The sequence below is a fragment of the Mustelus asterias genome, chromosome 11 (assembly GCF_964213995.1).
Source record: "Mustelus asterias chromosome 11, sMusAst1.hap1.1, whole genome shotgun sequence".
In the NCBI taxonomy this organism is placed as follows: Eukaryota; Metazoa; Chordata; class Chondrichthyes; order Carcharhiniformes; family Triakidae; genus Mustelus; species Mustelus asterias.
The window spans coordinates 836003-861697 of NC_135811.1; the positions used below are offsets into that span (position 1 = coordinate 836003).

Sequence of the window (25695 nt, forward strand, 5' to 3'; positions counted from 1 at the left end):
TTCTGCACTCTCTCCTTTCCTTCTCTATGTATGGCATGCTTTGTCTGTATAGCGCGCAAGAAACAATACTTTTCATTGTATACTAATACATGTGACATGGGCAGCACAGTGGTTAGCACTGCTGCCTCTCAGCGCCAGGGATCCAGGTTTGATTCCCAGCTTGGGTCACTGTCTGTATGGAGTCTGCACGTTCTCCCCGTGTCTGCGTGGGTTTCCTCCCGGTGCTCTGGTTTCCTCCCACAGTCCAAAGATGTGTGGGTTAGGTGGATTGGCCATGCTAAATTGCCCCTTAGTGTTAGGGAGACTAGCTAGGATAAATACATGGGGTTATGGTGATAGGGCTTGGGTGGGATTGTGGTCAGTGCAGACTTGATGAGCTGAATGGCCTCCTCCTGCAGTGTAGGATTCTATGATTCTAATAAATCAAATCAAATCAAGCCAAGGGCATCCCTGTTCTCACCATCATTATGGGAAATAATCAGAAACTAGGACCTGACCTCTCCTCAGGCTAAACCCAGCTGGTCAAATGGTTAACCTAGCATAACAGCAGCTGATTAATTTCTGGGCCTTTTTGATTTGTACACTATCACATCAGCTCACCAGTTAGAGGAACTACAACTGGATTGTTTCCAAACACCCTTACCTGTCTCACCAACCTCTTCTTCTTGGCTGAGTCAGGCATATTGCTGACATGTTTAAAGAGCTCCTTTAGGGCCTCCTCTGTATGTTGTTGTGTTTCCTCCTTGGGTCTCAATACAGAGTGCAGCCTGTTCCGCTTTGCAGAGTTACTGGGAAGGGAATCTGGGCAATTTGAAGCTGGCAACAAATCCAGATCATCCTGAACAGAAAGAGAATTCCAAACATCCCAAAAAGCATTAGAAAACAATTCTCCAAGGACAGAGAAAACAAGATATAGAACACAGGGACTCATTCAGCAGCATTCCTATTCCAGCCTCTGTGCACTCTGCCCTATTACAGACTATAGCGACCCACTTATTCTCCACAGCCCCTATACACTCTCTCAAATCACAAAACCTAACCACTCTTTTAAACACTTCCCACATCTACAAACATTCAATCCCTCACCACTGACGCTCAGTAGCAGCAGTGCGTACTAGCTGCAAGATGCACTGCAGCAATTCACCAAAGATCCTTAGACAGCACCTTCCAAACCCACGACCACTTCCATCTAGAAGGACAAGGGCAGCAGATACACGGGAACACCGCCACCTGCAAATTCCCCTCCAAGCCACTCACCATCCTGACTTGGAAATATAATCACCGTTCCTTCTCAGTCGCTGGGTCAAAATCCTGGAATCCTCTCCCTAGTGGCATTGTGGGTCAACCCATAGCACATGCACTGCAGCAATTCAAGGGCAACTAGGGATGGGCAATAGATTCTGGCCAGCCAGCGACACCCATGTCCCATGAATGAATAAAAAAAAAATCCCTTGTACGTTTTCCCCCATTACTGACTCCAAGCCGATTGTCGTCGACTTCAGGAAGCATAAAGGAGAACATGCTCCTGTCTACATCAATGGGGATGAAGTAGAAAGGGTCAAGAGCTTCAACGTTTTAGGTGTCAAGATCACCAACAACCTGTCCTGGTCCCCCCATGCCGACACTATAGTTAAGAAAGCCCACCAACTTTCTCAGAACTTTCTCAGAAGACTAAGGAAATTTGGTATGTCAGCTACGACTCTCACTAACAGATACACCATAGTAAGCATTCTTTCTGGTTGTATCACAGCTTGGTATGACTCCTGCTCTGCCAAGACCGCAAGGATCTACAAAAGGTCGTGTATGTAGCCCAATCCATCACGCAAACCAACCTCTCATCCATTGACTCTGTCTATACTTCCCACTGCCTCGGCAAAGCAGCCAGCAAAATTAAGGACCCCACGGACACCAGACATTCTCTCTTCCACCTTCTTCCGTCGGGAAAAAAGATACAAAAGTCTGAGGTCACATACCAACCGACTCAAGAACAGCTTCTTCCCTACTGCTGTCAGACTTTTAAATGGACTTACCTTGCATTAAGTTGATCTTTCTCTACACCCTAGCTATGACTGTAACACTACATTCTGCACTCTCTCATTTCCTTCTCTATGAACGGTATGCTTTGTCTGTATAGCGTGCAAAAAACAATACTTTTCACTGTATGCTAATACATGTGACAATAATAAATCAAATCAAATCAAAAAAAGCACCCATTTAAACTTCACCGATACTTAATGATGTGGATGAACAGAGATACTCCATGGATTTAAATACTCAAATTCCTGGAACTGCCATCAAAGGATTCAGCAAATTCATAGAATCCCTACTGTGCAGAAGGAGGCCATTTGGCCCATTGAATCTGCACCGACTCTCTGACAGATCATTCATAGCAGGCCCTATTCCCATAACCCCACATAGTTATCCCGTTAATCCCCCTAACCAACACATCTTTGGACACGAAGGGGCGATTTAGCATGGCCAATCCACCTAACCTGCACAACTTTGGACTGTGGGAGGAAATCGGAACACCCGGAAGAAACCCATACAGACACAGGGAGAAAGTGCAAACTCCACACTGACAGTCACCCAAGGATGGAATTGAACCCAGGTCCCTGGCGTTGTGAGGCAGCAGTGCTAATCACTGTGTCATCTGTATAGAAAACTTGGAAGTATTGCAAACTGTGAGGGTGGTAAACTTCACGAGCTTGGTGGAATGCGCAGACTTGTGGCAGATTAAATTTAATTGAGAGAAATGCAAAGTGATTCATTTTCATAGAAAGAAGGAGCAGAGACAATGTGGACAATTCTAAATCGGGTGCAGGAGCAGTGGGACCTGTGGATAAAAGTGCACAAATGATTGAAGCAGGCAGGGCAAGTTGAGAAAGAGGTTAGTAAAGCATATGGGTTCCTGGGCTTTAGAAATAGAGTGCAAAAGCTGGGACATTGTGTTAACCTGCATAAAATGCTGGTTCAGCCTCAAGAGGATTGTGTCCAGTCCAGTTCTGGGCATTACATTTTAGGAAGGATGAAAAGGCATTGGATAGGATACATATGAATTAGGAGAAGGAGTAGACCATTTGGCCCATCAAATGTGCTCTGCCATTCAATAAGATCTGTTTGCTGCCTCAACTCCACATTCAACCCATTCGGATAACCTTTGACTATCTAACTCTGCATTCAAATTATTCAATGACCCCTGCCCCAATGGCTCCTGAGCTGCAAAGATTCACAACCCTCAGAGAAAAAGTTTCTTCTAATCTCTACCTTAAATGGTGTCCCATAGTTCTAGTCTGTCCTACAAGTGGAAACATCCTTTCAGCATCCACCCTGTCCAGTTCCCGCAGATCTTATATCACCTCTCATTCTTCCAAACTCCAATGGGTACACGCCCAGCCTGTCCAACATTTCTTAACAGATAATCACCCCATCCCAGGAATCAGTTGAGTGAACTTTCTCAGGATTGCTTCGAACAGATCTTTTCTAAGATAAGGAGACCAAAATTTTACACAGTACTCTCGTCTGATTAGCAAGTTTGCGGATGATACTAAGATTGGTGGAGTTGCGGATAGTGATGAAGATTGTCAGAGAATACAGCAGGATATAGATAGGTTGGAAAATTGGGCGGAGAAATGGCAGATCGAATTTAATCGGACAAATGCAAGGTGATGCATTTTGGTAGATCCAGTTCAGGTGGGAGCTATAAAATAAATGGCAGAACAATCAGGAACGTAGACACACAGAGAGATCTGGGAGTACAGGTCCACAGATCCTTAAAAGTGGCAGCACAGGTGGACAAGGTGGTGAAGAAAGCAAATGGCATGCTCGCCTTCATCGGACGGGGCATCGAGTATAAAAGTTGGCAAATTATGTTACAGTTATATAAAATGTCGGTTAGGCCACATTTGGAATACTGTGTCCAATTCTGGTCACATTACCAGAAGGACTTGGAGGCTTTGGAGGGAGTGCAGAAAAGATTTACCAGGATGTTGCCTGGTATGGAGGGTATTAGCTATGAGAGAGTTTGAATAAACTGGAATTGTTCTCCCTGGAAATACGGAGGCTGAGGGGCGACCTGATAGAAGTTTATAAAATTATGAGGGGTATGGATAGGGTGAACAGTTGGAAGCTTTTTCCCAGGGCAGAAATGACAATTACAAGGGGGCACAAGTTCAAGATAAGGGGGCAAAGGTTCAGTGGAGATGTGCGGGGGAGTTTTTTTTACAGAGGGTGGTGGAGGCCTGGAATGTGCTGCCAAGTGAGATGGTTGAGGCAGTTACGTTAGCCACATTTAAGACTTATCTTGATAGGCATATGAACAAACGAGGAATAGAGGGATATAAGTGGGTGGTCTAGATAGGGAAACGTGATCGGTGCAGGTTTGGAGGGCCGAAGGGCCTGTTCCTGGAATGTATAGTTCTTTGTTTTGTTCTAGCTGTGATCTCACCAATGCCCTGTAGAGCGCTACTTTTATATTCCATTCTTCTTGCAATAACCAATAACATTCCAGATGCCTTCCTAATTACCTGCAATACCTGCACACTAACTTATTGTGAATTGGGGGGGACAGTCTGAGGATACAGGGTAGACTGTTTAGGGCAGAGATGAGGAGAAATCTCTTCACCCAGAAAGTGGTCAGCCTGTGGAATTCACTACCACAGAACGTAGTTGAGGCCAAAACATTGAATGTTTTCAAGAAGTAGTTAGATATAGCACTTGAGACAAAGGGGATCAAAGGATATGGGAGGAAGGCAGGATCAGGATATTGAGTTGCATGATCAGCCATGATCATAATGAATGGTGGAGCAGGCTCGAAGGGCTGAATGGCCTCCTCCTGCTCCTATTTTCTATGTTTCTATGTGCCAGGATACCCAGATCCATCATACCTCAGAGTTCTGCAACCTCTCTCTAATTAAGTAGCATAGGCAAGTTCACATTTTCCCAAGTTGTGCTGCATCTACCAGATTTTTGCCCAGTCACTTAACCCATGTCTTTATTCTGACTTCCTCTTCACAAATTTCCTACCTTTGTGCCATCAGTAAATTCAGCAACCATACATTCAATCCCTTTGTCCAAGTTATTGATATCAATTGCAAAGAGTTGAAGCCCTAGCATTGATGCCTGTAGCACTCCATTAGTTCCATCTGGCCAATCCAAACATGGCCTGTTTATGGTTTTGTTTTCCTGCTAGCCAGCCAATCCGCTTTCTTTGCTGGTATGTTGGCCTCTACACCATGAGCAGTGTGAGAAAAAGATTCACCCGAATGATGCCACAAAATCTGGTGGGAATGTGGATTGTGAAGAGGATGTAAAGAGGCTTCAAGATAATTTGCACAAGTTGAGTGAGTGGGAAAATACGTGGCAGATACAGAACAATATGGATAAATGTGAAGTTATCCAATTCAGACGGAGAAACAGAACTGCAGAGTATTATTTAAATGGCGATAGTTTGGGAAACGTTGATGCTCAAAGGGACCTGGGTGGCCTAGTACACCAGTCACTGAAAGGTACAGCAAGTTAGGAAGACAAATGGTATAGAACATAGAACAGTACAGCACAGAACAGGCCCTTCGGCCCACGATGTTGTGCCGAGCTTTATCTGAAACCAAGATCAAGCTATCCCACTCCCTATCATCCTGGTTTGCTCCATGTGCCTATCCAATAACTGCTTAAATGTTCCTAAAGTGTCTGACTCCACTATCACTACAGGCAGTCCATTCTCTGCGTAAAGAACCTACCTCTGATATTCTTCCTGTATCTCCCACCACGAACCCTATAGTTATGCCCCCTTGTAATAGCTCCATCCACCCGAGGAAATAGTCTTTGAACGTTCACTCTATCTATCCCCTTCATCATTTTATAAACCTCTATTAAGTCTCCCCTCAGCCTCCTCCGCTCCAGAGAGAACAGCCCTAGCTCCCTCAACCTTTCCTCATAAGACCTACCCTCCAAACCAGGCAGCATCCTGGTAAATCTCCTCTGCACTCTTTCCAGCGCTTCCACATCCTTCTTATAGTGAGATGGCCAGAACTGCACACAATATTCCAAATGTGGTCTCACCAAGGTCCTGTACAGTTGCAGCATAACCCCACAGCTCTTAAACTCCAACCCCCTGTTAATAAAAGCTAACACACTATAGGCCTTCTTCACAGCTCTATCCACTTGAGTGGCAACCTTTAGAGATCTATGGATATGAACCCCAAGATCTCTCTCTTCCTCCAGCGTCTTCAGAACCCTACCTTTGACCCTGTAATCCACATTTAAATTAGTCCTAACAAAATGAATCACCTCACACTTATCAGGGTTAAACTCCATTTGCCATTTCTCAGCCCAGCTTTGCATCCTATCTATGTCTCTTTGCAGCCTACAACAGCCCTCCACCTCATCCACTACTCCACCAATCTTGGTGTCATCAGCAAATTTACTGATCCATCCTTCAGCCCCCTCCTCTAAGTCATTAATAAAAATCACAAAGAGCAGAGGACCAAGCACTGATCCCTGTGGCACTCCGCTAGCAACCTGCCTCCAATCCGAAAATTTTCCATCCACCACCACCCTCTGTCTTCGATCAGACAGCCAGTTACCTATCCAATCGGCCAACTTTCCCTCTATCCCACACCTCCTCACTTTCATCATAAGCCGACCATGGGGGACCTTATCAAACGCCTTACTAAAATCCATGTATATGACATCAACTGCCCTACCTTCATCAACACACTTAGTTACCTCCTCAAAAAATTCTATCAAATTTGTGAGGCACGACTTGCCCTTCACGAATCCGTGCTGACTATCCCGGATTAATCCGCATCTTTCTAAATGGTCGTAAATCCCATCTCTAAGGACCCTTTCCATCAATTTACCAACCACCGAAGGAAGACTAACCGGTCTATAATTACCAGGGTCATTTCTAGTCCCTTTCTTAAACAGAGGAACAACATTCGCCATTCTCCAGTCTTCTGGCACCATCCCCGTGGACAGCGAGGACCCAAAGATCAAAGCCAAAGGCTCTGCAATCTCATCCCTTGCCTCCCAAAGAATCCTAGGATACATTTCATCAGGCCCAGGGGACTTATCGACCTTCAGTTTATTCAAAACTGCCAGGACATCCTCCCTCCGAACATCTATTTCCTCCAGCCTATTAGCCTATAACACCTTCTCTTCCTCAAAAACATGGCCCCTCTCCTTGGTGAACACTGACGAAAAGTATTCATTCATCACCTCACCTATCTCTACTGACTCCATACACAAGTTCCCACTACTGTCCTTGACCGGCCCTAACCTCACCCTGGTCATTCTTTTATTCCTCACATAAGAGTAAAAAGCCTTGGGGTTTTCCTTGATCCGACCAGCCAAGGACTTCTCGTGTCCCCTCCTAGCTCTCCTAAGCCCCTTTTTCAGCTCATTCCTTGCTAACTTGTAACCCTCAATCGAGCCAGCTGAACCTTGTTTCCTCATCCCTACATAAGCTTTCCTCTTCCTTTTCTCAAAGGCCTTCCACCTCTTTCGTGAACCATGGTTCTCTCACTCGGCCATTTCCTCCCTGCCTGACAGGGACATACCTATCAAGGACATCCAGTATTTGTTCCTTGAAAAAGTTCCACTTTTCATTAGTTCCTTTCTCTGACAGTTTCTGTTCCCAACTTATGCCCCCTAATTCTTGCCTAATCGCATCATAATTACCTCTCCCCCAATTGTAAACCTTGCCCTGCTGTACGGCCCTATCCCTCTCCATTGCAATAACAAAAGACACCGAATTGTGGTCACTATCTCCAAAGTGCTCTCCCACAACCAAATCTAACACTTGGCCCGGTTCATTTCCCAGTACCAAATCCAATGTGGCCTCACCTCTTGTCGGCATATCCACATATTGTGTCAGGAAACCCTCCTGCACACACTGCACAAAAACTGCCCCATCCGAACTATTTGACCTACAAAGGCTCCAATCAATATTTGGAAAGTTAAAGTCCCCCATGACAACTACCCTGTGACCCCCACGCATATCCATAATCTGCTTAGCAGTTTCTTCCTCCACATCTCTATTACTATTTGGGGGCCTATAGTAATCTCCTAACAACGTGACCGCTCCTTTCCTATTTCTAACCTCAGCCCATATTACCTCAGTGTGCAGATCCCCCTCGAAGTGCCTTTCCGCAGCCGTTAAACTATCCTTGATTAACAATGCCACTCCTCCACCTCTTTTACCAGCTTCCCTACACTTAGTGAAGATATGTTGGCCCTCATTGCAAGAGGACTTTTGTACAGATGTAGCTGTACAGGGCTTTGGGTAGACTGCACCTGGAATAGTGTGTGCAGTTTTAGTCTCCTTATCTGAAAAAGAATATACTTTCATAGAGGCAGTGAAGGTTCACCAGACTGATTCTTGGGATGGCTGGATGGTTGTATGACGAAAGATTGGGTTGACTGGGCCTGTATTCACTAGAATTTAGAAGAATGAGAGCGGATCTCATTGAAATATATAAAATTCTGACAGCGCTGGACAGACCAGATGCAGGAATGTTGTTTCCTCTGGCTGTGGGGATGAGCAAAGGGTCACAGGTTATGGGCGGGTCATTTAGGACTGAGATGAGGAGAAACCTCTGCACTCAGAGGTGAGTGAACCAGTGGAATTCTCTACCACAGGAAGCTGTGGAGGTCAAGTCACGGAATATATTGAAGCAGGAAATCGATTTCAAAACTCTAAAGGTGTCAAAGAGAGAGCATGGGAGTATAGTGTTGAGATAAAGGATCAGCCATGATTATATTGAATGGCGGAGCAGTCTCAAAGGGCCGAATGGCCTATTCCTATTTTCTAAGTTTAATGGTCCCAGGGAAGATAGAAAGATTGGAGAAGTCGGAGCCATTTTTCTTGGAGAAGAGAAAATGATGAGATTTGATAAATATGTTCAAAATCATGAGGGGTCTGGACAGAGTAGATAGGGAGAAACTGTTCATGTTGACAGAATGGTTGAGAACCAGAGGACACCGGTTAAGATGCGCACTGCCCCGGGCGCAAGAAGCATGCAGCTTCAAACTTACCTTTCAAATGCAATTGGATTATTATCTAAAGGGAAATAAATTCCAGGATTACAGGGAATAGGCAAGAGAATGGGATTACATACATTTTTCTTACAAAAAGAGATGGTACAGACATGATGGGCAGAATGACCTCCTTTTGTGCTATCACACAATCTATGGTTCCAGGTGGCAGCTACTGCCTTGTTTCACTCAGTGCTATAGGGGAAGCTGCTACATGCCCAGCTATTATCTCAGTAGTGATGTGGGGATTGACTTCAGGTGTTTCAGATTATTTTAGACAATAAGAAATCAGATATTCTTACCCTGATCACTGAGAGCTTTGATCCTGCAAACTGTAATCTGGCAAGTTCTCTGATATATGCTGGTGCCTGTACAGAAGACAGATTAGAATAGAAGCCTTAAGTTAATTATAATTAAACCATCAAACAATCTCTTTGGAATCCAACAATCGAACCATCTCTCCGTGACATTACCATCACTGAATCTCTTGACATTCAATGGCATTACCATTGCTGAATCCCCATTATCAATATTCTGGGGGTCACCATTGACCAGAATCTGAACTGCACCCAGCCATATAAATACTGTGGTTACAATAGCAGGTCAGAGGCTGGAGGTCCCTCAGCGAATAACTCACTTCCTGACTCCCCAGAGCCTGGCCACCACCTACAAGGCACAAGTCAGCAGGGTGTTAAAGTTCAGTTAAAGTTTACTTATTAGTCACAAGTAAGGCTTACAATAACACTTCAATGAAGTTACTGTGAAATTCCTCTAGTTGCCACAGTCCAGCGCCTGTTCAGGTCAATGCACCTAACCAGCACGTCTTTCAGACTGTGGGAGGAAACCGGAGCACCCGGAGGAAACCCACGCAGACATGGGGAGAACATGCAAACTCCACACAGACAGTGACCCAAGCTGGGAATCGAACCAGGGTCCCTGGCGCTGTGAAGCAGCAGTGCTACCCACTGTGCCACTGTGCTGCAATACTCTCCATTGCTTGGATGAGTGCAGCTCCAACAACACTCAAGAAGCTCAACACCATCCAGGACAAAGATGCCCGCTTGATTGTCACCATATCCACAAGCATGCAGTCCCTTCACCACAGATGGAGATTAGCAGCAGTGTGCACCATCTACAAGATGCAATGCAGCACTCACCAAGGTTCCTTAAGCAGCACCTTCCAAACCCACAATCTCCACCACCTCAAAAGACATAGGCAGCGAAAGCAGTAGACCTCACCATCTGCCAGTTCACCTCTAAACCACTCACCATCCTGACTGGGAAATATATTGCCGTTCCTTCACAGTCACTGGGTCAAAATCCTGGAAGTCCCTCCCTAACACATTGTGGATGTACCTACACCACATGGACTGAAGCAGTTCAAGAAGGCAGCTCACCATCAGCTTCTCAAGGGTAATTAGGGATATGGACAATAAATGCTGGCCTAGCCAGTGATGCCCACATCCCATGAACAAAGAAAATAAAAATCCAGACCTAGGTTGATAATTAGTGAACCACTCTAATTATGGAATGAAGTAAATCTAGCACAGAGATTCTCTAGACCCTGGCAGACACCAGTGTTGCTGTCTCTCACTAAATCCCAACAACCCGTAAGCTTCTGCCTTCAGATTCACATCTAACTACGTAAAAACATCAATCTCTGAACACAGCAACAAAAAACATTTCAATCAGACTTTTAAAGGGATTAGCTACATTTCTTGTCAGAACTTTATTTTTACAGCGCCTGTTCCCAGTTTTCACTGCAGCAATCATTCCTACAGGGAGCACATCTCACCATACCACATACGCTCCGACTTGCAGCCTGCCCCCACACTCTCCCCGCTCCTCACACTGCCCCCCACACCTCCTAGCTCTGCACCAGCACGTAGTACCCACAGCACTCCAATCGCATTTTGTAGTGTGAATGTTACTCCAAGCAGGTGCAATAAGTTGAAGTATTGCACCTGTATTAAACTTGAGTGCTTTACAGAGTTAGGAATTCTTTAAGTCCCACAATTAACCAAAGTTTTGAATCAATCACATCTCCATCTGCCTCAATCCATAAGACAATCTGTATTCCCTTACCCGGAAGAGCTTCTGAGAGTGTTTAATTAAAAACGCTGTTCCGTTATTTAATTTGGTGATGTTTCCTTGAAGGTCAGCAGCCATCAACTGTTAGGTGCAGAGAAAAATGAAATGGAATCAGCAGGAAAGGACAGGTAAAGGCAGAGATCAGATACAACAAATAATTGAATAAGTCAGTGCATCCAAGCTAGAAAATGCTGGATCTTGCGCTGTGTGTGTGATCTTTGCAACATTGCTGGAAATATATTAGCATTGCTGCCTCACAGCACCAGTGACCGAGGTTCAATCCCCAGCTTGGGTCACTGTCTGTGTGGAGTTTGCACGTTCTCCCCGTGCCTGCATGGGTTTTCACGGATGCTCCGGTTTCCTCCCACACTCCAAAGGTGTGCAGTTAGGTTTATTGGCCATGCTAAATTGCCCCTTCGTGTCAGAGGGACTAGCAGGGTAAATGCGTGGGCTTACAGCAATAAGGCCTGGGTGGGATTGTTGTCAGTGCAGACTCAATGGGCCAAATGACCTCCTTCTGCACTGTAGGGATTTTATGATTCTATATGTGAAGGTACATGACATTAGAAAGAGTCAGTGAGATGTTTTAATGTCTCTGAAGTCAGTGTGGGAGGATATTGATTTCATTTTCAAAGATAGGATGAGGTTACTCACAGCAGACTTAAGTCTAAATTCTTGCTTTTGGGCATCAAAAATAAAATTAAGTTGGAGAATGAGGTGCATTTAGGGGTTGTCAGATGTTACTTTTAAAAGCAGTTAGAGTCTAACTGTTAGCCTATGTGAAGATAGTCAAATGACGATTGACATTAAATCGAGGAGAAGCCTACTTACATTCCTTGGCCAGAGAATGTGTGGAGCAAACATTAGTGCCAGGTTGTAGGCAGTCATCTTGTTCCTGTCCTGATGTTTGGCTGTTTGGTACAGTAGATCCAACAGTAACTTCAGCAGGTTGCGATTGGCTGAGGGCAGCAACAGGAAGAGGAGCTGAAGGGCTTCGATTTGGCGCTCCTTGTCAGGAACAGGCTTCTTCCCCTTCGTATCAAACACCATTAGATCTAACAGGAGAAAACCAATTACACATTCCAGAACCAGACACCAGGAACATCACATTCAGAAATGACTTGCCATTAAGTATCTAAGGGGAGACTGTGACATAATCAGGGGGAATTAGTAATCCAGATTCAGGGTACTGCTCTGGGGACTCAGCAGATGGTGAAATTTAAATTCAGTAAGAAATCTGGAATGAAAAATCAATGACCATGAAGCCATTGTTGATTGTCATAAAACCCATCTGGATCACTAATGTCCTTTATTGAAGGAAATCTGCCACGCTTATCTAGTCTGGCCTACAGGCCACTCAGTTCAAGGGCAATCCGGGATGGGTTTGAAATGCTGGCCCAGCCAGTGATATCCACACCTCATTAATAAAAAACAAACCTAGTCTTTACACAAACACACAGGTGAGTATGCACACTGCTTCCTGTACCTGTCCCCCCCCGCCTCATACACACACACGCATGCACACAGCTGCTCCCTGTAACTGCGCACACACAGCTGCTCCCTGTAACCACGCATGCACGCACGTGAGGACGTAAGTAGTAGAGTTGATGAGGGGGAGCCAGTGGTCTATTTGGACTTTGAGAAGACTTTCTACAAACTCCCACATAAGAGATTAGCGAGTAATGTTAAAGCACATGTGATTGTGGGTATAGAAAACTGGGAATCAGGTAGGAAACAAAGAGTAGAAATAAAGTGGTCTTTTTCTGAATGGCAGGCAGTGGACTAGTGGTTATAAATTGAGGGAGGGAATGAGCAGAATACCTCGGTATCCTCGTACACCAATCACTGAAGGTAAGCAGGCAGGTGAAGCAGGTGGTAAAGGCAAATGATATGTTGGTCTTCATAGTGAGCAGATTCGAGTACAAGATCGGGATGTCTTGCTGAAATTATACATGGCCTTGGTGAGGCCACACCTAGAATTTTATGTGCAGGTTTGCTCCTCCTTACCCGAGGAAGGATGTTCTTGCTCTTGAGAGTGTGCACAGAAGGTTTATCACGCTGATTCCTGGGGTGGCAGGACTAATGTATGAGAAGCGATTGAGTTGGTTAGGATTGCATTTGGTGGAGTTCAGAAAAATGAGTGGGGGGGATCTCATAGAAACCTATAAAATTCTAACAGGACTAGACAGGGTCGATGCAGATGAGGCTGTCCAGTACCAGGTCACAGACATTTACAGCATGGAAACAGGCCCTTCGGCCCAACTTGTCCATGCCGCCTTTTTTTTAAAACCCCAAAGTTAGTTCCAGTTGCCCGCATTTGGCCCATATCCCTCTACACCCATCTTACCCATGTAACCGTCAAAATCCTTTTTAAAAAACAAAATTGTACCTGCCTCTACTACTACCTCTGGCAGCTTGTTCCAGACACTCACCACCCCGAGTGAAACAAATGCCCCTCTGGACCCTTTTCTGTCTCTCCTCTCTCACCTTAAAACTATGCCCTCTAGTTTTAGACTCCCCTACCTTTGGGAAAAGATATTGACTATCCAGCTGATCTGTGCCCCTCATTATTTTATAGACCTCTACAAGATCAACCCTCAGCCTGCTACGCTTCAGAGAAAAAAGTCCCAGTCTACCCATCCTCTCCTTATAACTCAACCATCAAGTCCCGGTAGCATCCTGGTGATTCTTTTCTGCACTCTTTCTAGTTTAATAATATCCTTTATTTAATAGGGCGACCAGAATTGTACACAGTATTGCAAGTGTGGCCTTACCAATGTCTTGTACAACTTCAACAAAACATCCCAACTCCTGAATTCAATGTTCTGACTGATGAAACCAAGCATGCCTAATGCCTTCTTCACCACTCTGTCCACCTGTGACTCCACTTTCAAGGAGCTATGAACCTGTACCCCTAGATCCCTTTGTTCTATAACTCTCCCCAACGCCCTACCATTAACTGATTAAGTCCTGCCCTGGTTCAATCCAACAAAATACATCACCTCTCATTTATCTAAATTAAACTCCATCTGCCATTCGTCAGCCCACTGGCCCAATTGATCAAGATCCCGTTGCAATCCGAGAAAACCTTCTTCACTGTCCACTATGCCACCAATCTTGGTGTCATCTGCAAACTTACTAACCATGGCTCCTATATTCTCATCCAAATCATTAATATAAATGACAAATAATAGTGGACCCAGCACCAATCCCTGAGGCACACCGCTGGTCACGGGTCTCCAGTTTGAAAAACAACTCTCTACAAAAACCCTCTGGCTTCTGTCAAGAAGCCAATTTTGTATCCATTTAGATACCTCACCCTGGATCCCGTGAGATTTAAAGTTTATGCAACAACCTACCATGCAGAACCTTGTCAAAGGCTTTGCTAAAGTCCATGTAGACAACATCAACTGCACTGCCCTCAGGTACCTTCTTGGTTACCCCTTCAAAAAACTCAATCAAATTTGTGAGACATGATTTTCCATTCACAAAGCCATGCTGACTGTCCCTAATCAGTCCTTGTGTCTCTAAATGCTGTAGATCCTGTCTCTCAACATACCTTCAACATCTTACCCACACAGACGTGAGGCTAACCGGCCTGTAGTTCCCACGCTTTTCCCTGCAGCCCTTTTTAAACAAAGGCACAACATTTGCTACCCTCCAATCTTCAAGCACCTCACCTGTGACTATCGAAGATTCAAATATCACTGCTAGGGGACCCGCAATTTCCTCCCTAACCTCCCACAATGTCCTGGGATACACTTCATCAGGTCCCGGGGATTTATCTACCTTGATGCGCTTTAAGACTTCCAGGTGTCATAGTCTAAGGATAACTGAAATGAGGAAAAATTTCTTCATCCAGAGAGAGTGGTAAGTCTGTGGAATTCTCTATCACAAAAAGCAGTTAAGGCCAAAACATTGTATGTTTTCAAGGAGTCAGAGATAGCTCTTGGGATGAAAGGGATCAAAGGATATGGCAGGGGGAATGGGATGAGGTTATTGAGTTGGATGATCAGCCATGATCAGACTGATGGAATTGGTCAGACTCACACATACCCTGTACCTGCTATTTTGAGATGGGCATTATAATGTCTATGACTGAGGAGAGGTTCAGGTAGTTCTCCGAGGAACATTTTCAACAAGGTTGCCACATCATTCGGATGAAACTCTCCGGAATCCAGATTTACATCTGTGCCGCTGTTCAAAGCGTCTTTCAGGGACTGCAGTCGGACACTGTTCCCAGGAATACGGAATAAACCCTCCACATGGAGATCTGTGGTAGAGAACAAGGGAAATAAGGTTGAAGAGTTAGTGACATGATGAAAATGAAGATGTGAACAATAGAAACACAGGTCAAGTACAAACAGATTTTTAAAATGGCAAAAGTTCAATGTTAATTGATCAGAGATATAAGAACATAAGAAATAGGAGCAGGAGTAGGCCATCTAGCCCCTCGAGCCTGCCCCGCCATTCAATAAGATCATGGCTGATCTGACGTGGATCAGTACCACTTACCCGCCTGATCCCCATAACCCTTAATTCCCTTACCGCTCAGGAATCCATCCATCCGCGCTTTAAACATATTCAGTGAGGTAGCCTCCACCACCTCAGTGGGCAGAGAATTCCAGAGATTCACCACCCTCTGGGAGAAGAAGTTCCTCCTCGACTGTGTCTTAAACCGACCCCACATATGTAATGTGTGATCAGGATTAGGAAGGATTCTGATTTACAATTGCAGTAAAAGAATCATCTTTAAATTCTCCTAGATTCTCAGTTTATTTCAGTTATGTAAGATTGTTGCACAGTATAAATGACATTGGGAGATTGTGTTTGATTAAAGGCAGCACGTGAACTCCGGTGTGGAGCTATTGAGACGACAACACACAGGGACTTTAATGTCAGCTCAAGGTTTTGCTTCTCAGTGCAAAGACAGATGGGAAAGGATTGAGGGCAAGGGAAAGGGACAAGATGAGTTGGATGATCCGCCATGATCATAATGAATGCTGGAGCAGGCTTGAAGGGCCGAATGGCCTACTCCCACTCCTATATTTTATGTTTCTAAGATGGAGAGAGGAAGTTAAACTGGAGAAGGTAGAGTTGGGCAAAAATTAAAAGGAGGGAAGGGCAAAGATGAGGGAGACGGAGAGAGAGGGGAACAGGAGGGGGTTTGATTGGCAGGGGTGTGGGAACCCAAGGGCTAATTCAGAGCAGGGAACAGGACTTGAAAAATTAGTGATTCTGAAAGACAGAAGAAGCACAGGTTAAAAGTGTATAGCAGAGGAAATTGTTAACAGGTAAATATGTAAATGCAAGGAGTACAGCAAATTAAGCTGATGAGCTGAGAGCAGATATATACACATGGCATCATCGATATCACAGAAATTTGGCTTAAAGAGGGTCACAAATGGCAAGTGACCATCCCTGGCTATAGAGCTTTCAGCCACGGTAGGTAGGGGAATAAATAAAAAGGGAGAGGTGTAGCATTATTGGTTTAAAAAAAAATCAATTACAGATGTGAAGAGGAATGATAAGAACAAAGAACAATACAGCACACATGAACAGGTCCTTCGGCCCACCAAACCTGCGCTGATACGTCATTTCCATCCCTCTAAATATACTAAATTAAGTATCAAATGAGGTCTTATGGATTGAGCTCAGAAATAAAAAGGGAGCAGCTAGGAGTGTCTATCAACCCCTAAATAGTGGGAGGGAGTCAGAAGAGCATGTATGTAGAAACATGTAATGCCCTAACAATGCTAGAGGTTGGGGGATTAAAGAAATGGCAGAGGAAGTGAATGAGTACTTTGTATCAATCTTCATGGTGGAAGACACCAGTAACATGCCAGAACCTCAAGAGTCAGGGGCAGAGGTAAATGTAGTGGCCATCACGAAGGAGAAGGTGCTAGGGAAGCTGAAATGTCTGAAGGTGGATAAATCACCTGGACCGAATAGACTACACTCCAGGGGTCTGAAAGAGATAGCTGAGGAGATTGTGGAGGTATTGGTGGTGATCTTTTAGGAATCACTGGAGTCAGGGAAGGTCCCAGAGGACTGGAAAAAGACTAATGTAACACCCCTGGTTAAAAAAGGAGGGAGGCAGAAAATGGGAAATTGCAGGCCAGTTAGCCTGACCTCGGTTGTGGGTAAGACCTTGGAGTCCATTATTAAGGATGAAATTGTGGAGTACTTGGAAGTGCATGGTAAAATAGGACTGAGTCAGCACGGCTTCGTCAAAGGGAGGTCATGTCTGACTGTTAGAGTTCTTTGAGGAGGTAACAAAGAAGTTAGACAAAGGAGAGCCAGTGGACGTGACTTATTTGGATTTCCAGAAAGCCTTTGACAAAATGTCAGCTAAATAAGCTGAGGGCCAATGGTGTTCGAGGCGAGGTACTGGCATGGATAGAAGATTGGCTGACAGACAGAAGGCAGAGAGTGAGGATAAGGGGGTCCTTTTCAGGATGGCAACTGGTGACTAGTGGTGTTCCACAGGGTTCAGTGTTGGGACCACAACTTTTCACTATATACAATGATGATCGGGAAGATGGGACTGAAGGCATGGTTGCTCAATTTGTGGATGATACATGGAGTCATAGATGACCTTGTTGATCCTTAAGAGGCCCTACTCTCTCCCTAGTTACTTTTTTGCCCTTTATGTATTTGTAGAATCTCTTTGGATTCTCCTTTGCCTTATCTGCCAAAGCAATCTCGTGTCCCCTTTTTGCCCTCCTGATTTCTCTCTAAACTCTACTCAACAATCTCTATACTCTTCAAGGGATCCAATTGGTCCCAGCTGCCTATGCATGTCATATGCCTCCTTCTTCTTTTTGACCAGGGCCTCAATGTCCCAAGTCACCCAGGATTCCCTACTTCTACCAGCCTTCCTTCTAAAAGGAATGTGCTTACTCTGAACCCCGGTTAACACATTTTTGAAAGATTCCTACTTACCAGACGTCCCTTTGCCTGCCAACAGACTCCCCCAATTAACTTTGAAAGTTTCTATCTAATACCATCAAAATTGGCCTTGTGCCAATTTAGAATTTTAACTTTTGTGCCAGACCTATCATTCTCCATAGCTATCTTAAATTATGGTCACTGACCCAAAGTGATCCCTCACTAAAACTTCTGTCACCTGTCCTTCCTTATTCCCCAAGAGGTCGTCAAGTTTTGCCCCCTCTCTAGTCGGGCCATCCACATACTGAATGAGACGTCCTTCCTGAATACACTCAACAAGTTTCTCTCCATCCAATCCTCTAATACTATTGCTGTCATAGAGTCATAGAGGTTTACAGCATGGAAACAGGCCCTTCGGCCCAACTTGTCCATGCCCCCTTTTTTTAAACCCCTAAGCTAATTCCAATTGCCCACATTTGACCCATGTCCCTCTATACCCATCTTATCCATGTAACTATCTAAACACTTTTTAAAAGACAAAATTGACTTTCCCAGTCAATGTTGGGAAAGTTATTTATGGTCATCTATGTGCGGATCCACAAGAGATGGGTGAGATCCTAAATTAATAATTCTCATCAGTATTTACTGTTGAGAAAGGTATGGACGTTAGGGAACTTGGGGAAATAAATAGTGATGTCTTGAGGAGTGTACATATAACAGAAAAGGAGGTGCTGGAAGTCTTAAAGTGCATCAAGGTAGATAAATCCCCAGGACTTGAAGAAGTGTATCCCAGGACGTTGTGGGAGGCTAGGGAGGAAATTGCGGCTCCCCAAGCAGAGATATTTGAATCATCGACAGCCACAGGTGAGGTGCCTGAAGATTGGAGAGTAGCAAATGTTGTGCCTTTGTTTAAGAAGAGCTGTAAGGAAAAGCCTGGGAACTACAGACCGGTGAGCCTAACGTCTGTAGTGGGTAAGTTGTTAGGTATTCTGAGAGACAGGATCGACAGGCATTTAGAGAGGCAAGGACTGATTAGAGACAGTCAGCATGGCTTTGGGAGTGGAAAATCATGTCTTACAAATTTGACTGAGGTTTTTTGAAGGGGTAACCAAGAAGGTAGATGAGGGCAGTGCAGTCGACATTGTCTACAAGGACAAGGACTTGGACAAGGTACCGCATGGTAGGTTGCCGCATGAGGTTAAATCTCACGGGATACAGGGCGAGGTAGCCAATTGGATACAAAATTGGCTTGATGACAGAAGATGATTGGAGAGGGTTGTTTTTCAAACTGGAGGTCTGTGACCAGAGGTGTGCCTCAGGGATCAGTGCTGGGTCCACTGTTATTTATTTATATGAATGATTTGGATGAGAATTTAGGAGGCATGGTTAGTTGGTTTGCAGATGACACCAAGATTGGTGGAATAGTGGACAGTGAAAAAGGTTATAGAACATAGAACAGTACAGGCCCTTCGGCCCACAATGTTGTGCCGAACCTTTTCCGAAACCAAGATCAAGCTATCCCACTCCCTATCATTCTAGTGTGCTCCATGTGCCTATCCAATAACTGCTTGAAAGTTCCTAAAGTGTCCGACTCCACTATCACAGCAGGCAGTCCATTCCACACCCCAACCACTCTCTGAATAAAGAACCTACCTCGTACATCCCTCCTATATCTTCCACCATGAACCTTATAGTTATGCCCCCTAGTAACAGCTACATCCACCCGAGGAAATAGTCTCTGAACGTTCACTCTATCTATCCCCCTCATCATCTTATAACCCTCTATTAAGTCACCTCTCAACCTCCTCCGCTCCAAAGAGAAAAGCCCTAGCTCCCTCAACCTTTCCTCATAAGACCTACCCTCCAAACCAGGCAGCATCCTGGTAAATCTCCTTTGCACTCTTTCCAGTGCTTCCACATCCTTCTTATAGTGAGGTGACCAGAACGGCACACAATATTCCAAATGTGGTCTCACCAAGGTCCTGTACAGTTGCAGCATAACCCCACAGCTCTTGAACTCAAACCCCCTGTTAATAAACGCTAACACACTATAGGCCTTCTTCACGGCTCTATCCATTTGAGTGGCAACCTTCAGAGATCTTTGGATATGAACCCCAAGATCTCTCTCAGAACCCGACCTTTGACCCTGTAATCCGCATTCAAATTTGTCCTACCAAAATGAATCACCTCGCACTTATCAGGGTTAAACTCCATCTGCCATTTTTCAGCCCAACTCTGCATCCTATCTATGTCTCTTTGCAGCCTACAACAGCCCTCCACCTCATCCACTACTCCACCAATCTTGGTGTCAACTGCAAATTTACTCATCCACCCTTCAGCCTCATCCTCCAAGTCATTTATAAAAATCACAAATATCAGAGGACCCAGCACTGATCCCTGTGGTACACCGCTGGTAACTGGTCTACAGTCTGAAAATTTTCCATTGACCACCACCCTCTGTCTTCTATGAGATAGCCAGTTACTTATCCAATCGGCCAAATTTCTCTTGATCCCACACCTCCTTACCTTCATGAGCCGACCATGGGGAACCTTATCAAACGCCTTACTAAAATCCATGTATGTGACATCAACTGCTCTACCTTCATCGACACACTTAGTTACCTCCTCAAAACATTCAATCAAATTTGTGTTATCTCGGATTGCAACGAGATCTTGATCAATTACAATTGTTGCCTCATTACAGGAGGGATGTGGAAATGATTGAAAGGGTGCAGAGAAGATTTACAAGGATGTTTCCTGGATTGGTTGGCATGCCTTATGAGGATAGGCTGAGGGAGCTATGTCTTTTCTCCTTGGAGAGACGAAGGATGAGAGGTGACCTGATAGAGGTTTATCAAGATGTTGAGAGGTATAGATCGGGTGGATTCTCGGAGGCTTTTTCCCAAGGCTGAAATGGCTGCTACAAGAGGACACAGGTTTAAGGTGCTGGGGAGTAGGTACAGAGGAGATGTCAGGGGTAAGTTTTTCACTCAGAGGGTGGTGGGTGAGTGGAATCGGCTGCCGTCAGTGGTGGTGGGGGCAAACTCGATAGGGTCTTTTAAGAGACTTCTGGATGAGTCCATGGAACTTAATAGGATTGAGGGTTATAGGTAAGCCTATATATAAGCCTAGGTAGGGACATGACCGGCGCAACTTGTGGGCCGAAGGGCCTGTTTGTGCTGTATTTTTTCTATGTTCTAATTGGGCCAATGGGCTGACGAACGGCAGATGGAGTTTAATTTAGATAAATGCAAGGTGATCATTTTGGTAGATTGAACCAGGGCAGGACTTGCTCAGTTAATGGTAGGGCGCTGGGGAGAGTTACAGAACAAAGAGATCTAGGGGTACATGTTCATAGCTCCTTGAAAGTAGAGTCACAGGTGGACAGGGTGGTGAAGAAGGCATTCGGCATGCTTGGTTTCATCGGTCAGAACATTGAATTCAGGAGTTGAGACGTCTTGTTGAAGTTGTACAAGACATTGGTAAGGCCACACTTGGAATACTGTGTGCAATTCTGGTCATCCTATTATAGAAAGGATATTATTAAACTTGAAACAATGCATGAAAGATTTACTAGGATGTTACCGGGACTTGATGATTTGAGTTATAAGGCTGAAACGCTCAACTCACGTAAACGGTACCTGGATGTTCCTGAAGTGCTGGAACCCACAAGGCTATGGACCAGGTGGTGGAAAATGGGATTAAAATGAATGGTTGTTTTCTTCGTCTTTTTTGGCCAGTGCAGGCATAATGGGCTGAATGGCCTCTTTTTGTGCTGTAACTTTGCTATGGTTCTAGGAGAAGGTGAGGGGAGATTAGGAGAGTATAGGCAGCAAGATACGTTATCACTGAGTTACTATCATAGCCTCACTCACTTTTGTAGAGATAATCGATGAGCTGGTAAACTTGAGCGATTCCCTCTTCTGTTAGTGGAGCTCCAAACACAACTCCCTTCCCTAAAAAGAAATCGCAAAACACTCACATTAAAATTCAGTTACCACAACATTGCTGATGAATTCCACAACCATCAACTACATTTTTGTTACTGCCTCGCATATTCACGCACTCAACAACAGCAACTGTTGCAACAGCAAATCCCAAAAGTGTAGGAGGAGGCCATTTGGCCCATCAAGTCTAAATTGATTATCTGAAAGAGCATCCGGTTCAAGCCACCCCCCATCCTATCCCCTTAGCACTGCGCATTTACCATGGCCAATCCACCTAACCTGCACATCTTTGGACATTAAGGGGCAATTTAGCATGACCAGTCCACTTAAACTGCACGGCCGTGATTCTCCCACCCTGCTGCACTACATTTTGAGCGAAACGGGCCAGGAGATTGTCACATTGGCCGATTTGCAGGGTTCGTGTGAGCATTCGCGACCCGCTTGATTCTCGCAGCACCGGAGTTCTGGTGGAGGCTGGTCCCTACTGGAAATCGGCAGCAAGGAGTAAAGACCATTTCAACGATCATTTGAATATGATTTCAATGTGATTAGCGGGCCCGGGACTAAAGTCTCCGGGCCCACTAGCATCTCCCACCCTGCCAGAATGTTTCACTCCAGGGGGGTTTACAGCAGCTCCCCACTTTTGGAGAGCTAGCGGCCCAACCAACCACAGTGAAGGTGGGGGCGGGGTGGTAAATTGGGCCCCCCCCCAAAGGGTCGGGCAGGCAGGGGTGCCCCCTGGACATTGGCACCCTGGCAGTGCCAGCCTGTGCCCCCTGACACTGCTCAAGGGGCAAAGTGCAAATGCCCAGGGGGCACCTTGGAACTGCCCACCAGGCTGGAGATCACAGCGAGCTGGGGAGGGGGGGCTGAGCCCGGGCCGTGAGGGGGAGGGGCACATGGAGAGCCGGCGATGCGGGGATCACGGGGCTGGCCAGCGATTGAGCTGGCCAGCAATCTGGAGACCATCAGTGTGGGGCCACTGAACATGCGCCGATCTCGGCGTTGATAGATCAGCGTGTGCGCAATGGCCCACTCAGCACATTGGTTTCAGCCTTTCCAGCTGGAACAGGCCCCGCCCCCTGAAATCTAATAATATTCAAACTGGTAGCCTCTGCAGTGCAGTGAGAGATTCTTCTATGAACTCCCACTGAATAAAGTAGGGTGAAATCCTCCAGTTTTCACGAGAATACGTCACTTAGAATTTTTTTGGGTGAATTGTGTCCAACATCTTTGAGCTGTGGGAGGAATCTGGAGCACCCAGAGACATGGGGTTTCCTCCGGGTGCTCCGGTTTCCTCCCACAGTCCAAAGGTGTGCGGGTTTGGTTGATTGGCCATGCTAAATTGATTCTAATCTCAGGGGATTAACGGGGTGAATATGTGGGGTCGCAGGAGTGGGGCCTGGGTGGGATCGTGGTTAGTGCAGACCCGATGGGCCAAGTGGCCTCTTTCTGTACTATAGTGATTCTATGGAACATGCAAACTCCACACAGTCACCCGAGGCCGGAATTGAATCTGGGTTCCTGCGTTGTGAAGCAGCAGTGCTAACCACAGTGCCACCCTTGTAATTATATATCACCCTTTGTGCAAAACATTCTGAGACACTTTATTGGAGTGTTATAAAACAAAATAAGGAGACACATGAAGAGATATTAGGTTCGATGATGAAAAGCTTGGTGAAAGTGAGCGGGCCAGAATCAACCAACCAGAGAGCGGGCCGGAACCAGAGACTGTGTTTACTGACAGTGACACAATGAACATTACTGCAGTCAGTTCCCAGAATTTTGTTGCCAGGGTGGTAGTGAGGAATCAGTGTAGTTCACAGCTCCTGATGATAGTCCCAAAGCTGGACATGCCTTTTTTGTAACTGAATGTAATTTTGCTCCAGAATGAACGAAATGATTCTCCAAAATAGGCTGTCCCTGTCAGCTGTAATTATGTCTCTGGGCATTCCTGGAGAATTCTGACCGTTGTCAAGGAACAAATTATGGGGATTGATTTGATTTGATTTATTAGTGAAAAGTATTTTCTTGCGCCCTATACAGACAAAGCATACCATTCATAGAGAAGGAAACGAGAGAGTGCAGAATGTAGTGTTACAGTCATAGCTAGGGTGTAGAGAAAGATCAACTTAATGCAAGGTAAGTTCATTCAAAAGTCTGACAGCAGCAGGGAAGAAGCTGTTCTTGAGTTGGTTGGTACGTGACCTCAGACTTTTGTATCTCTTTCCCGAAGGAAGAAGGTGGAAGAGAGAATGTTCGGGGTGCATGGGGTCCTTAACTATGCTGGCTGTTTTGCCGAGGCAGCGGCAAGAGTAGACAGAGTCAATGGATGGGAGGTTGGTTTGCGTGATGGATTGGGTTACATTCATGATCTTTTGTAGTTCCTTGTGGTCTTGGGCAGAGCAGGAGCCATATCAAGCTGTGATACAACCAGAAAGAATGCTTCCTATGGTGCATCTGTAAAAGTTGGTGAGAGTCGTAGCTGACATGCCAAATTTCCTTAGTCTTCTGAGAAAGTAGAGGCGTTGGTGGGCTTTCTTAACTATAGTGTTGACATGGGTTAACCAGGACAGGTTGTTGGTGATCTGGACATCTAAAAACTTGAAGCTCTCGACCCTTTCTACTTCATCCCCATTGATGTAGACAGGAGTATGTTTTCCTTTATGCTTCCTGAAGTCGATGACAATCTCCCTTCGTTTTGTTGACATTGAGGGTGAGATTATTGTTGCTGCACCAGTTCACCAGATTCTTTATTTCATTCCTGTACTGAGAGGTGGTGATATCCTAGTCATGTCTCAAGCCCAGGTGAATAATCTGGGGACACAGGTCCAATCCCATAATGGCAGCTGGTGAAATTTGAATTTAATTTATAAATCTGAAATTAGAAGATAGTCTCAGTAAATGGTGACCATGAAGCCATTGCTGTGGAACCCACCTGGCTACTGATGTGAAATCTGCTGTTTTCATTGGCCTTCATTAGACTCCAGGCCCACAGCAATGTGGTTGACTCTTAAATGTCCTCCAAAATAGTGGAGCAAGTCATCAGTTGTATTAAACAGCTATGAAGTCTAAAAGCTCATGAAACGTAGCAAGAGAAGTAGGCCATTCAGCTCATCGAATCTGCCCCGCCATTCAATGAGATCATGACTGATCTGGGATGGCATGGTGGCGTAGTGGTTAGCACTGCTGCCTCACATTGCCAGGGACCTGGGTTCAATTCTGGCCTCGAGTGACTGTGTGGAGTTTGCTTGTTCTCCCCGTGTCTGTGTGGGTTTCCTCTGGGTGCTCCGGTTTCCTCCCACATTTCAAAGATGTGTAGATTAGGTGGATTGACCATGGTAATAGGGCCTGAGTGGGATTGTTGTCGGTGCAGGCTCAATGGATTGAGTGGCCTCTTTCTGCACTGTAAGGATTCTATGAACCCTCAATTCCCTTACTGATTAAAACTCTGTCTGTCTCAGTCTTGAATATATTTAATGACCCAGCCTCTACAGCCCTCTGCAGTAAAGAATTCCAGATTCACTACCGTCCGAGAGAATTTCCTCCTCATCTCTGTCTTCAAAGGGTGACCCCTTTAATCTGAGAATATGCCCTCTAGTCCTAGGCTCGCCCACAAGGGATCAACCTCTCAGCATCTACCCTGTCAAGCCCCCTGAGGATCCTATATATCTCAATAAAGTCGCCTCTCATTCTTCTAAACTCCAATGAGTACGGGCCCAACCTACTCAAC

The 25695-nt window shown here is 45.3% G+C and overlaps 1 protein-coding gene across 2 annotated transcripts in view; it reads right to left on the bottom strand.

Annotated features, from left to right (window-relative positions):
- arhgap19 (Rho GTPase activating protein 19) overlaps positions 1–25695 on the bottom strand; it is a 55135-nt gene that overhangs the window by 18543 nt on the left and 10897 nt on the right. Inside the window, exons 3-8 of one of the 2 annotated variants that reach the window (XM_078222979.1) lie at positions 21891–21971; positions 15188–15397; positions 11956–12179; positions 11119–11205; positions 9336–9401; positions 644–838 (exon numbers count right to left, since the gene is read on the bottom strand). In XM_078222979.1, the coding sequence (XP_078079105.1) occupies positions 644–838; positions 9336–9401; positions 11119–11205; positions 11956–12179; positions 15188–15397; positions 21891–21971 (863 nt within the window). The remainder of the gene's footprint in view (positions 1–643; positions 839–9335; positions 9402–11118; positions 11206–11955; positions 12180–15187; positions 15398–21890; positions 21972–25695) is intronic. The other variant, XM_078222980.1, reaches the window with a different exon arrangement.